Source organism: Mytilus trossulus, chromosome 9 (assembly GCF_036588685.1).
Source record: "Mytilus trossulus isolate FHL-02 chromosome 9, PNRI_Mtr1.1.1.hap1, whole genome shotgun sequence".
NCBI classification, from domain to species: domain Eukaryota; kingdom Metazoa; phylum Mollusca; class Bivalvia; order Mytilida; family Mytilidae; genus Mytilus; species Mytilus trossulus.
In genome coordinates, this window is record NC_086381.1 from 33,467,320 (window position 1) to 33,482,802 (window position 15,483).

The 15,483-nt window shown below is 30.4% G+C and overlaps 1 protein-coding gene across 2 annotated transcripts; it reads right to left on the minus strand.

The window, feature by feature from the left end:
* Window positions 1-820: 820 nt before the first annotated feature.
* On the minus strand, window positions 821-13,794 carry LOC134685600 (uncharacterized). 2 transcript variants are annotated; one of them, XM_063545498.1, is made up of 15 exons: window positions 13,740-13,794; window positions 12,834-12,888; window positions 11,816-11,935; window positions 11,327-11,488; window positions 10,656-10,803; window positions 9,862-10,025; window positions 9,052-9,145; window positions 8,358-8,471; window positions 7,366-7,443; window positions 6,938-7,032; window positions 6,195-6,289; window positions 5,674-5,824; window positions 4,950-5,038; window positions 3,048-3,163; window positions 821-2,597 (listed from the first exon to the last, which is right to left on the minus strand). In XM_063545498.1, the coding sequence occupies exons 3-15, from the start codon at window positions 11,869-11,871 to the stop codon at window positions 2,292-2,294; spliced, it is 1,668 nt and encodes a 555-aa protein (XP_063401568.1). In that variant the 5' UTR covers window positions 11,872-11,935; window positions 12,834-12,888; window positions 13,740-13,794; the 3' UTR covers window positions 821-2,291. The 2 variants fall into 2 exon arrangements, with proteins under 2 accessions (XP_063401568.1, XP_063401569.1); XM_063545499.1 differs by lacking the exons at window positions 11,816-11,935; window positions 12,834-12,888; window positions 13,740-13,794 and having other exon boundaries at window positions 10,661-10,803; window positions 11,327-11,443.
* Window positions 13,795-15,483: the final 1,689 nt, after the last annotated feature.

Sequence of the window (15,483 nt, forward strand, 5' to 3'; positions counted from 1 at the left end):
TGATTTATCATAACTGTTCATGTACTGCATACATTTCAGTACACGCATTAATAGATCACTGTGTTATTTACAATGTTATGTTTCCTAACCAAATGTAAATGTTTTAATGCTTAATCGATGCTCAATGAAAACCCAATAAAGTATATAATTATGTTTTAATAGCAAGATATTGCTGGTCTTGGGTTGTACTGTACATTTGGGTTGGTAATTTTTTGTCTCTTTGACATATTGTATGTTTCCATCCTTTATGAATGTTGTTATTCATTCTAATTTTTTTTGTGCTGTTTTTTTTTATATCTGATTTTGCTTTGCTTCAGCAGCTATTTAAGTAATTTTCTTGTATATATGTTTTTCGGCTTAATGTCTCACTTACATTATATTTGATAATACCATAATATCTGTGTCCTGCTTAGGTAAAGTCAAAACATAATTACCAAGACTTGAAAATTACAAATGTATAATTATATTGCTTTCAAATAGACTTTAGTGTGGATGTATTGTTATCCAGTGGCAAGTTAAGTGCATGATTGGGACAAGAATAAAAACAACTACTCATTTTGTACTACACTGATTAAATATGCACTAACGAGCTAACTGTTTAACATGCCATCACAACAAGAAGTGAATCCGCACGTGATGTGGTACCTAACCTGAACAGGTAACTTAAGACTGGGACTGTTTTTCTCTATCATGATGTTGTGTGAGGGAATAATTAGCATAAAACCACTATTCCAGTCTTAAATTTGAATTCTGTGGTTTTAATAATACTATTTTTTGCCAATACTGATTATTTCATAACAAAAAATAACATAATGCCAGCCTCATTTATATGCTCATTTGTAAGATTTTTAATGATAAAACCATGTACAGATTTCCTTTTTTCTATATAAACATTTACCAAGTTGCAATTCTTTTCACTTGTAATTTGTCCAAAGCTAGCATGTATGAAGTATATATCCTGGTACATTGCATGAAGGGAACTCTTACAAATTTACAACTGCACCAATTGTTACTGAACATATTTATATGCTAGTATACATATATTATAGAAATCATATTTACAATCTGTTTGTTGATTTATCACATTGAATAACAAATATTAATAATTTTTTACAAACATATGTAAAAGATGTTTAGAACTGTTGAAAATGTACACTTATTTTAGGTCATCAACTATATTATTTTTTTCAAGCAATCTGATCTAATCTGGTACAAAATTGATACAATAAGGTTAAAACCTAATCACAGTTGGTAACAACTATTATAAAGATTGTTCTTGATAATTTCTATTTATGCTTGCAAGATAAATTTGATCAACTTGGTTGCTATGTACATGTTGTATGTTTGGCTGTTTATATTACAAACACAATGTAGGCCAGAGTTTAAGTCATACTAGAATTTGATTGGACAATGAAAATTAACTTCACTTCGCACATAGTTAAGTTAAAAAACATAGCAAGCAACTGTTCAAAGTTTCACTGTTCATGCATGCTTTTATAGAAAAATTGTAATGCAGCATGACCAGTAAATGCCATTCCCTCAACAATACATCAAATAAAAAAATATAAATTTCTGTAGAAACTAAGGTTAATTCAATTCTATATTCTCAACATAATGAAAATTGAACTATCATATAATAAATATTTCTTCTTATAATTTCTATACTATATGCAATGCCAAAACATGTTAAATTTATAATAAATACATGTAAAGCAAATATTTTATTAAACCAGTCTTCATAGAATTGTGTCCTCAGTCAATATACCTCTTTCAGGTCAATATATCCTTGTATTGACCTCATACAAAGGCTATATTTGTATAATATTGGTAACATCTTCAATATTTGAATGAATAAGGTTACAAAAAAATAGTGACCATAACACTTTACCAAGGCTTAGATATAGGAAGATGTGGTGTGAGTGCCAATGAGACAACTCTCCATCCAAATAACAATTTAAAAAATTAAACCACTATAGGTCAATGTACGACCTTCAACATGGAGACTGGTTCACACCGAACGGCTATAAAGGGCCCCAAAATTACTGGTGTAAAACCATTCAAACAGGAAATCTATGTTTAGGACAAAATCACAATTCTATTATTTAACCACCAAATTTTCTACAATTCATTAAGTTAAAAAAAAAAAATTTACAAAGAAAGAAATTAACACTATTAAATTTTGAAGCAATTATGGAAATAATACAGACAGAACACAAATATTTATTATTGATAAATGATTCCTAGTGTCTATCAACCAAAAATATGCTATACAGAAGAAAAAGAGACAAAAATCAGCACAATTTATGGTCAAAATTCATTTTAAATCTATTTATTAAAAAAACAGGATGATCTAATTTGTGCTTGAAAACCCTAGAAATTTTTCCATCATTCCTTGTCATAATGACACAACATCCACAACTAGCACAATCATGCACAACATACACAATGCCCTGCACATCGTCAATTGCAAGAGATAATTCATCAGATGATTTACGTAGTTTATAACAATTAAATACTCTATCTTCATCATCTAATTTAACCATTCTTGAAATGTCTATCAGTGTTGTAGAAATATTCATTATTTCACCAAATTTGACCTGCAAAATATACAAACATAAATCTATATTAGATATTTTTCCCTGTAGGATTCTTCATTTTTGGAAATATTGATCTAAAACAATAGATTGTTTTTGACTATTACATGATCTTTTCTGTTCATAAAAACTTGTCTATCGTGTGCAAGGCAAACACTAACAAATGTTGCTTTTTCATCAAATAAACCATACAAATATCAGTACAATACTAGTACAACTGTTAAGTAAGAAGATTGTTGCCAAATTAGGAGCATTAATTGATTACTTTCTTGGAGCATTAGAAGTCACTTCATTCTGCTGTTCAGGGAATTGACTTTCTCAGCCTTTAGTGTTTTATATATAGTATGTATGGTCTTGTATTCATTGAATACAGATCTAAACAATGAAACTGCTTATTTCATTTGTTCATGATAAAAAAGTTAAAACACATAACTGTTTTCAGTGAATACTTACTTGATCATTATTGAAGTAATAAATTACATCTCCTTTTTTTAATTTTTCACCATTTTTTGTTCTTCCTCTGGATTTTTTTATCAAGCCATCATGACTTCTTTTTACAGAGCTGTGACCTAAAATGTAATACAATAACACCTGTTAAACATTTATTATTAATAAAGTAAATTGAAACTATCATAAAGTGGCTAATAAAGGTGTGGGAATTTCTCGCTACATTGAAGACCTGTTGGTAACCTTCTGCTGTTGTTTTTTTATTTGGTCGGGTTGTTGTCTCTTTGACACATTCCCCATTTCCATTCTCAATTTTATATACTGCAGCTGTGCTTTTTGAGCAGTCAAATTGCATTGACTGTATATTTAAGAGATAACTGTATTGTACTTGAAGCTTTAAGGACGTCCATTGGTAGTTTTACTGTCGCAAATTTAGTTTACCTGGCGACTCTATTCTAATGCAAAACAAGTTCATTATTAAATTTCAATCATTATTTCAGTGTAAAATCTTCATTAAAGAAAATTCCGCGAAAAAATGTTATCTTCTTTGGTCCCTACACTAGGTGACGTCATAGTTATGCTTCCGGCGTCAAACATAAACACCGGGCGTTTTATGGCTTCTGTGCCGCTTCAAAATGTAATAAAATTTGATAAAAAGAAGATTTTTAGGCGCAACAAGTGAGTTTTTTTGTTTATTATTGTGGAAATAGCATGTCAATACAATCCGAAATTCAAAATGTCGGCTTCCCTAGTTACAGACAAGGAGATAGAGAATTTTACGCTTGCTGTCATCCAATCAGAACAATTGTTACAAAATAATTGCATTAGAATTATATGTCATATACAACTGGTCTAAACATCAACCCAACAATGTTAGATATTTATATGTCATATACAGTCACTGACCATATATCACCTTGTTTATGAAGTTGACAATGGGTTTCCGTAGAGTTTTATTTATGACGTCAATAAAACATACAGGTTCGTGCAAATTTTACGTCCCACCGCTTCAAATTAGAAAATGATGTTTTTACCCTAAATATTCCATTTAGAACATTTTTAAGAGTTGCAGTATATAAAGAATAACCATACATTGTCTCGAAATATCAATGCTATTTGTACTCGGCTCGAAACAGGTAGAAATGCTCGGTACAGCCTTGCTTTCTAACTGTTTCTAAGCCTCATACAAATAACATTGATATTTCAATACAATGTATGGTTATTCTATATATATCTTGATTTTTGTTGAGCCTGTGACTTTCTGCCTGCCTGGCATGGTTCATCTGACTTTGACCTCATTTTTATGGTTCATTTGTCACTGTTTTATTTTCTTGCTAAATATTAAGTTTAAGTAACAGAACTTTGTAATAAAGCTTTATATTTAGGACTATTTCAACCTATTTTCAATGATTAGTAAAGAAGGCGAGACATTTTGGCATGTGCACTCTTGTTTAAACTATATTTAACAGATATATCATGTTAAGAAGGGGTATTTGCGAAAAATACCAGTGGAGAATGTATAATTTCATGAGCTGTAAGTCGACGGCAGAGAGGGTAAGAAAGGCATATATCCGTTTGACAAATACCACAGCCGCATTAAAAAATGAATGATATTCATTTGATCACAGTAAATTGGTGAAAAATACTCTAGCTATCAACCAATCAAAATCCATGATTCTTACATAAGGTGTAATTAATCATAAAATTGTTAAAAGTAAATAAAAGATTTGTAAAGCAAACCCACTAAAAGAGTTAGTTGATAAAAGTCTGATGTTTAAATTGCCAACTCCCTTTTAAAGGTATGTTGTTTTCTCCAAGCACTTAAGCTTTATTCACCAACCAAACCTAACCAATACTATGTTGAATACTTTTATATCAATTTTCAAAATAACAACATGATATCCATACCATCATTATTTTCAGTTTGGTTTCCAAACACAAAACTCTGAATTCTACTGTGGCATATTTCCTCGACTGTTTGTCTTGCTGGACTGACTCTGCAATTAATATTAAATGTATTAATTTTGAAAGTAATATATTTCTGATAAAATCTGAAATAGAATTCAATAGTAATCATTTCAATAAAGACCACATTTGCAAATATTTAAGTGGATAATAGAGATTGAAGCATACCTTATTTAAAAAAAACAAATGATGAAGAAAATGATATACAAATCATGATTCCCTTATATGCGAATCATATAAGAATTATCAAAACATATTTCAATGATAGCTTATAAATATTTAGATATCATTTTAATTCATCTAAACCATATCATTTGACATTTATTCTGTAAAAAAATATTTGTTAGTGACACCTTTTCTTATTATCATTTTTAGTGATTTGTAAAGATTTAAGCTTTAAAAATGTATGAGGTAAAATCTAAAAAATCTAGGCTTTAAAATTTATAATCTCCTATTCATGATGCTTGATGTTACAAAAATTGCCCGAAATGATTTCCTCTGACTTTTACATGATATTTAGCATTGGCATTATTTGGAAAGCAAATTAAAATCCATAATCTTCTTTAAATTTGGTAAAGACCTTTTTGAACTATTCGAAATCTTTGAAAAAAAGAATTACCCTCTTTCTCAAGAAAATTTAATCATGTGTAAGAAATTGTGGACCTACCTTTTCCCATTAACTTTCCAGGTACCATTATCCATGATATGTCCAATTTCTTCCACATGAGTCAGTTTATAGGCTGTATCACGGTTTGGGTTGTGGTGATTGGTGATATACTGGCAGTTCTTTACTATCCCGCACCAACTTTCACCTGCCTCTAGAAAAATAATTATACATTATTGTCATAGGATTTCATGAAAGTTTACTGTGATGAAAAAGAGGAAGACAATTTTTTTTAAGACTGGCACATTGTAGAAAATGAATAAATGATATGCGGATATAGGATAGGCTTTGTCACCTGGCAACGCACATAATTCAATTTCAATCATTATTTCAGTATAATTAAATGTTCTTTCAAGAGAATTCCGTTAAAAGATGTTATCTTCTTTGGCTCAAAAGAAGGTTACATCATACTATAGGTTAACTTTATGACCTCAAACATAAACACAGGAAGTGTTCTGACTTCTTCAAGGCTTCAGAATGTAATAAAATTTGATACAAAATAATTGCATTTGAATGTCTTGTACCTGTTGTATACTCAGTTGGAACACCATGCATCCTTATATTGTCTTCCGTATGCAAATTGTGATGCATTTTTTGTTTCCTTTTGGTCTCTGGAAACCTGTAAATCAATAACTATATTAATTGTTAACAATTACTCAATTTGATTATTACCAATTAGGCAATTAGGTTTGGTTATTTGACATTGTAAACTCTAGAATTTGCCATGGACCATTATCAATAGCAGACTGCTTCTTTAAAATATTCTCTCCCTTTGGAAGAATTTTATAAAAAATGGAAATTAACAGTGTCAATTTTAACAAATTTACTTATATTCATCTATTTTGGTTACCATGATTTGGAAAGATCATGTGTCATACTTAACCTGAGAACTGTGTTTCAAATTGATGCAACTACAAAATTCATCCAAAAAAAAAAATGCCCCAAAAACTGAAAAATGATTCACTGACAGCAAATGATACTGAATCAAGCCAATATTTAAAGGTGTAAAGACTAATAAAAACATATCGTACATATAAAAACTAATATATGGTTTGATACCTGTGAATGTATTAATAACTCAGAAAAGGAGTTCAGATGTGATGACCACACATACATGTGAACAAGTTGGTTTTTGTTATTTTCAATTTATATTTCGATTGAAACAAAATGTATTGATTTAGTCTTAGTTCTGATAATTTAAAAACCAACACATTTTTACTAGTATTGATGTAGTGTTATAAATTATAGAAATTTTATGTCAACTTACCTGTCAAATACCTTTTGGTTAAACGTAATTTGAATGTCTTCCAGGTGTGCAAGTTCTGACTCTTTTAATTGTCTTCTATTAATCAGTTGTATAATCTATAATAGATCAACAATTGAATTTGTAAAATTCTGACAGTATGCACATATAATATAAAATCTTTAAGGCTGTACTTCGGTGATCTGAGGTAAAAAAATTAAATAATCAAGAAAATAAAACTACAGATTTAAGCTGGAAGAGTACTAGTTAAGGATCAAAATAAGCTAAACATTTTGATTGGTCATGGAGCTCCTTTCAAAAATAACTGGAAAAGATTAAAGTGTCTGTATAATGATATGTTTTTTTTTTAGCTTTTTTCAAATAGTCTGTTACAAAATGGTTAAATGATAATTTTTTTCCTGTGATTTTTGTGGAAAAAGTATTTTTATTACCTCTGCTAGCATACACCAAAGTTGAACTACTTCCTGCTCATATCCAGCCCTTTTCACTACAAATGGAGCAAGCTGAACCTGGCAATCAGTAAAACATATCAAAATTATAAACTGCCAAAAAAAAAACAAGAGAATATGTCCACAGTACATATACACTGATGACCCATTACCATTCAAAGTAACCTTGACCTGAAACTTTAACCTGAGAATGTTCTGATTTTACAAATCACATTTTTTTTATTTTCAGTGAAATTAGAGTAAATTTTCGTAAGAATCTTCTCCATTACTTTTGTAATTGATTTTAAAACATTAAATATTTAATTTGACCCCTCGATAAAAATAAAATCTAAAAAAATAACTTTCTGTCAAAAAAAAGCCATCAGATATGTAGCAGTTGACAAACACTGATTTTTACCATTGAGAAGAGTAATATTTCCTTAATGGTAATACAAGCTGATAAGAATGTTTAGATAATTTTACCGAGTTATCTCCCTGTTGTGTTAGGTACCAGCTTAAATTAACATTTATATAATTTTGTCATTACGTTTTGAGGGACCTCAGTGGCCAATGCTATTAAAGAGGGATGAAAGATACCAAAGGGACAGTCAAACTCATAATTCTACAACAAACTGACAACGCCATGGCTAAGAATGAAAAAGACAAAAGGACAAACACTATTAAACATGACACCTAACACTACAGGGAGATAAGTTGTTCTACTACTGTAATTACAAGCCAGTCAACACTTGATTTGAAAACCTGTATGTGCTGGTGCATTTGACTCAAACTTAAATTGACCTAAGACCTGTCAGTTTCCCAATAGAAGGTTGGTGGGTTTTTTTCAGGCACTCTGGCTTCCTCCAACAATAAAAGCTGACCACCACAATGCAGACCAAAAGTGGCCTTTGAAATGGTGTAAAACATAGACAATCTATAAATTAATATAGTCTTTTGATTGTAAATTATTTGAATGTTTCAAAAGATATACTTACAAAAGCTTTAAAATCCTTCCCTTGACTAGATCTATGGTAGCGGATAAAAGAACTTCCACATTTGTGATGAAAACCATTCCACTCAGCACTGTTAATGGCTAGTTGTATGTTTTCCTGTATGACATGCAAATTATCAAAGCAAGATAATATAGAAATATTCGATGAAATTCTAACTCTAAAAGACTAACTATTAGACTTTACTATTTATCATTAAAAAAGTAGGGAGATATTTTACTATTTAAAAAATCATGATCTTGAATGTATTAAGGCCGTTTCTTTTAGGTAAAAATTGATACATGTTAAATGAAGTTGGACATTATAAACAAAGTTGATGCTGCTTAGTCTAAAAAAAAGAAAAAAGACAATAAATATATTTATCAAGGGCTTTGCCTTTCACAAAATACTATAAATATAAATCTAAAATATCGTATGTGCAAAATTTATAAAAGTATCATATCTTAGTAGATAGACTGTCTAATACTATAATCATTTGATTTATAGTGGGTGAAATATTTTTTTTTCTTTCTTTTTAGTTGTTATCTTTCTCTTTTATAACTTAAAACTCCTGTCCTGCTTTTTTTTTATTTCATCATAGCCTAGCTCCATCCTCATCCCCAACTTAAAATCAAAATCAGAATCAAAAGCTACATTTGTTGGGACATTAAAATAAAATTATTACTAGTATTTTAAATACCTTCTGTAAATCTGTGGAGCAACTGAGCATGGAGGATAGCAATATCGAAATATCACCCAAATATCGGCAGTGCAGTAAATCTGGTGGTAGATCCCTTTCAAAAAGAAATAAATTTAGTCATAATAAATTTATTCGATCAGCCAATTTCAAAAAGTTATGTCATAATTTTATTCCAAATCATGGCAAATGAATGTTTTATAATTTATAGATTATCTTTGATCATCTCAACAAGATTGATTTTCTCGCTTAAGCTGGTACAGCGAAAGTGAGAACAGCAATCAAGTTGAGATGACCAATGATAATCTGTTTATCGCTATTTTACCTATGAGGACGTCAATTTCATATCAATTTTGTTAGCAACACCACATTGCCTCCTTAGTTTCTAGTGATAATTTTTTCCATCTCAAGCGAAAGGCATGATATGAAAATTATCACAAAACAAGAATGTGTCCAAAATACACGGATGCCCAACTGGCACTATCATTTTCCATGTTCAATGGACCATGAAATTGGATAAAAAATATAATTAGGCATTAAAATTAGAAAGATAATATCATAGGGAACATGTGTACTAAGTTTCAAGTTGATTGGACTTCAACTTCATCAAAAACTACCTTGACCAAATACTTTAACCTGAAGCAGGACAGACGGACGGACAGATAAACGAACAGACAGACGAACAGACGCACAGACCAGATTACATAATGCCCCTCTACTATTGTAGGTGGGGCATAAAAAGATCAAAGTAGAAATGCACAAAATAGCGATAACATAAGTTATTTCAGATTTACCCTGTACATTTTTATTTACCTATGAGGATCCCACAACTCTGCTTTATTTAGCTCATCAGCCTTTTTCTTTCTTTTGATGCCATGGATTGTAGAATGTGAGGGGTACTGATCTACCTCCTGCAATATTTCCTCAGTCTTCTCCTTTGTTCTTGGCTCACCTTTGCTCAAAAAGTTACCTCTATACTAAAATTTGAAACCATTAGAAATGACAAACAACAACAACAACAAATAATTTACTGTGGATTAATTTTTTTTCGTGGGTACCAATTTCGTGGATTAAGTAAAACTTGCATATTCGTGGATATTTAATTTCATGGTTTTGCTGAAGTCTGCATACAAACCTATAGAAAAAATATCATTCGTTGAATATTTAATTTCGTGGTTTTACTGTGCCCACGAAATCCACGAATATTGGTATCCAACGAATATTAATGAATCCACAGTATTAGAGTCTTGCCTCTATAAAACGTTTTATATCAAACACAATATAATATTAACATATCAATTTATAAAAGTTTTTTCATACCTTTAGGTTTATGCAAACTTAAGTTATAAAATAGAAATGATAAATTCAACAATTTATATTATTCCACCCACTGCATGTTGATTTTGAAAGCGAAATCAACATTTGATTGGTTGAAACTTTCACACGTGACATCAAACACAACTTTTTATTCACTTCTGAGTATTATATTCCCCTCTAACATGTTGGGACTAAATCGTATATTTAGTTGCAGTATCATTAGGTAATGTCTGAAACATTGACAGTAATGTTATATATATTTATCATGAGCATTGTATAATATTTATCACCTTACAAAATCTGCAATTTTCCTTAGCTGCAGCACCCATACTGTGACAGAACTCTGCTGCCATTGCATTGTCCATCAACCCTATACCCAGTTGTGACGTCACAATTACTTCTTTTTTCAAATAAGAGTCATACATCACTTTCCCTTCACTATTTAAATATAAAAGAAAAAATATGAAATCTGTGTTATTAAAGATTGTTTATGCTTTGTGGAATTTCATAGAATAGAATACAAAAATTTCCCTTCTTTTTTTCTCACATTTTTTTTGAAAGCTGTGTAGTATAAAAACATGTTTTATTCAAGCATTTTTGAAAATATCTAATATCATAACAACAGTTAATTTAGAATGATCTCATCCATATGACATGTGATAAGTTTCAATTGCATGTGACAACTTCATTATAAATTTCAATATGCAATCAAAGTACTGAAGTACTGATCATCGGATGACCGCAAAGTGCAGGGATATGGGTAAGCAACACTCAGGGGCTATGAGTTTTGTATCCACATGCAAAAAAACATAAATATACCAACAGATGGACGGAAGAGACCTTAAAACATAACTGCTATCAGAGATGGGGAAAATTATGTGGAAATCTGTAAATAAAAGATATACTGAGTTGGACGACTATCAATTTATATAAATATTAAATTCAGAATGAGTTAACTTACTGGTAAAGTGTGTTCAGGTCTTCTACAACTGGTGTTGCTAGAGATTTAGCATCTCCTGACGTAACACCAAGAAAATGATGCGAATTCTTTGCCATTTTCTCTTTAGCAGGAATACCAGCTATTTGTAGAGTCCAAACATTAATTGGATTCCATTTCTTTGATCTGAAAAAAAAGTCCAAACTTGACAGTAGAAAACCTATACTGTAATGCCATTATTAATGGTACAGATTTTTTCATGTAAAGTGGTAGGACAGTTTAAACAAGTGAAGACACAGAGCAGTGTGGATTCTTTGGACAGTACCCAGAATTCTGAAGTATTGCAGAGAAATATAAACATCTAACTTAATAGCAATGATCCACTTGGTTAATCAACAATTCCAAAAAAAAAAAATTATGAAGATTTTTTTTAAAAGCCTTAATCAATGTAGAAAATGTCAAATATTTTTCCAGCCAGTTTTGAGTTAACACCAAATTTTGATAAAATTTTACCTATTTGCACTGGTATCATCGACAAATACATTTACAGGGACATTATACAGATCCATATTTTTTTTCAGTAGATAATTGGATCAGATTTGTAACTCTACCATGATCATTTCCTTCATATACCTGGAAAATAAATAAACACATTAACTAAAAGACTCTTATAACGAACAAGGTTTAAGCCCTTGTGTAAGGTGAGCAAAAATTGATGTACTCATCTAATTTTATTGTATATGTGAAGGTATCACTAATGCATCAACTCTGTAAAATCAGCTAAACATTTTAATCAAGTTGTATTGTTAAGAAAATATTTTAAGCTTCTTAATGATTAAATTTGGTGTTTGTTGTAAGGTTAACCTGCAAATTATAAGAATTACTAGTGCCAGTCTTTATAAAGATCAGACAGTATGTTTGAATAAAAACTCAAAATCTCTAACGATAAGTTTTGGTTAGAAAGATAGCAAAGTACAGAGTTATCTCCCCTTAACTGTTTAATTCTAATGCATTTCATCAAAACATACACCTTACACCAATTCAATACACATACTTTAATTCTAAATTGTCTGAGTTCCATCTTAAGAGAAAGAGACCAAGACACAAACACTTTAGCTTTACTGCAGAACCTTACCATCATTTCATAATCCAAATATATTGTATATAAATAGTATCTAACTATCTGAGGTATGGACTTGGCTGCTAAGATTTAATCTTACTGACTGATCTAACTGAACTTAAGACATAATTCAGGTTCAATCCTCCCCTTTCCCAAACCCCTTTAACCCTTTCCTCCATAATGACGCTTTTTTACGCCACCCCCTTTACACCATGATGCCTTTTGATGTATATTTGAGAATATCTGACTTGAATTTCATTGATGAAATATTCCTTTTCTCAATGCATTAATACTTTAAACCTGATGATTTCTTTTTTATAAAAAAATGCCTTTGCAAATCAAGTATGTGAAAAGCCCAGTTCCATGGAGGAAAGGGTTAAAACTTTCATAGGTATTGATTTATATACTCACATTAGGTTCATTCAATAATACTAGACCAGAAGTGTTTACTGCAATAGTTGAAGAACTGTAATGAAAAAAATAAAGTTTATAAATATAAGTTTACCAAAACACTCTTAAATCAAATATCTAAAAAAAATATGAAACTAAGGGTTCTCAAGAGCTTGTGTCACACACCTGTATATATAATGGTTAACATTTGTTATTATTCTAAAGTTGAAGAGACTTCAACTTCATCATAAACAACCTGGACCAAAAACTTTAAACTAAAAAGTACTGCCTCTCCTGTCACATTTTTCAGTTTAATAAACTGTGAAATGTAGTTCAAGAACTATCTAGCATACACTAATTAAGAAATATTTCATGGAGTATATAATGTCGTGCACAACTTGCAATTTTGTACAAGTTATAACATGTACAAAATTACCTCTTACATGTTAATGAGGAATAACACAGTGTTTTGATTTATATCAATATAAAAATGAATCAAAACATAAAGGTTATTTTTGAATTATTTTTCGAATAACTTTATTATTAAAGACGTTAAGAACATTTAGTGACCCCACAGTTTAAATTCTATAAGAAGTAAGTTGTGAGCAGTGGTTGTTACAGACAAACACTCACCATATCTGTCCCAGTCAATGGGATGATTTAGGTTGATGATCAATGGCCACAGTTACACTGTTTTGAATATGATTCTAATAGAAACATATTTTTATTTTCAAATTTTGTACAAGTTAAAACCATTTTTAAACAATATTTTGTACATGTTATAACATGTATGTGGTACTTTTGTACATGTTATAACTTGTATTTTTTTGCATTGTACAAATTATAACATGTACAAATATTGTGTTCCCGTTATAACCTGTACAAAATCGCAACTTGTACACGACACATCAAAATAATTATACTTACTTGTCACACTGAACTGAAGCAAAAATACTCTGGCAGTCTGATGATTGATCTTCATCCTAGAAAATAATATTGAGATAATTAAAAGTAACTACAGGTATTGGAAACATAATATCATATTAACTTATACAAGTCTATGTTTTATCAAAATTCAATAAAAGAAATTGCACAAAAGCATTGTATAATGAAAAGTATGAGTGGAATAAATATGTACTGGTCAAACAGACAAATGTATAGATGAACAAACTTACACGTATCTTTCCTTCATATTTAGAGGTACATGTATAATAAAATGCATGTTAACATAAAGCAAGACTACTAAATCTTTGTAATTCTGATTAAAGGTTCATTTATAGCTGTTAACACAAAAGTGTATTTGGTAATTATATGTTAAAGATTATGAATCTTATATTAGTTGATTCACACTCGTATACATTTGTATCATGTTTTTTCAATCCTATTAATCTACACACTCATGCCATTAACTGAGGAAATGCAAAATATTGCAAGGCATGCTGATTATCACAACATGTGAGAATTAAAGGAAAATATAAAAATAGACCAACTTTTAAAAAGAATTCATCAACTCTCCCACTTTCACCATTGACTCCAATGCGTACACGGTCACCAACATATATTCTTTGTTCTTTTGAGTTCTTGGCCATAAGAGACTTCATGTGTCTTCTCCACTTTATCCCTGTGTTCTGGTGTGACAGGAAACTTGATTCTTTTGGATACCTGTTTTAACAATGTTAAAGCAAAAGAGATTATTTCCATCTTTTGGGGGGAGATCACTGCTGCACTGTAAACAAAACTAAAAGGATTTGTCAGAGAACAAAATTTCATTGCTTTTGCAAGTCATAAAAGGGCCTAAACAGTAAATGAAGTATTCCATGATTGTGTACTGCAACTGTAAAAAGATTCATTAATTTCATTCAAGCCATTAAACAGGATTGAGCTTTAATACATTAGACCTGTTGCAACATATTGGATGTAGATTAAATTATTTCAATTATCTCCCTTGAAATATTTTAGAACACAATTATTTCCCATTGTGCACATTCTCAATTGCTCATTGTAACATTATAAGTAACGTTTCATCAATACCAATCATGCCATATATGAGGAGTTGTGTTTACAAGACCAGTGGCAGTGTAGCCAAATATTACAATAATAAACTATGAACGTTGGTAGTCTAATCATCTCCATTTAAATATTGTGTAAATATTAAACCTATTAGCCCATTGGTTAAAAAGGACTTTAATACCGTACAAGACATATGGAGGGTTTGACAGACAAACAAATATACCTTTGAATTTGTTTGGCGATTCTAACTTTTGATAGCTGCAAGTTGATGATATCAGATGGCTTTATATAATACATATCTTCATCCTCAATTGTAATCTGAAAGAAATATAATAATAAGTAAATTTAACTAAATGAAAGCAACTTACTTCAATAATCAAGTAATTAACCTGTACTGAAACTGCAAACATGCACATATGTGAATCCCATACCGGTATATGGGTATCACTTTGTAAATTATACAGCTGTTTCTCAAACCACACCTCTTTTGGGGAGACTTAGAATATTCATATAAAATCAATTCTATTTACATACTGGTTCCAAGTTATGCTCCCTGTGTTCCCGCTCTGTTCTAGAATGATATTTTTTTCAAAACTTCATAGTAAAAGTTGTATAGTTTTAGCCGTAAAAGGAGTTCCTATGGGAAATTGCAGTCAATATT

Bases quoted from the DNA above. Each gene is read 5' to 3' on its own strand.
- LOC134685600 (XM_063545498.1), bottom strand. From the start codon at position 11,871: ATGGATCTGTATAATGTCCCTGTAAATGTATTTGTCGATGATACCAGT. The intron at 11,489-11,815 runs GTAAAATTTTAT...CTTTTTTTTCAG, and splicing joins GATGATACCAGTGCAAATAG to ATCAAAGAAATGGAATCCAA. The intron at 3,164-4,949 runs GTATGGATATCA...ATTACATTTTAG, and splicing joins CCAAACTGAAAATAATGATG to GTCACAGCTCTGTAAAAAGA.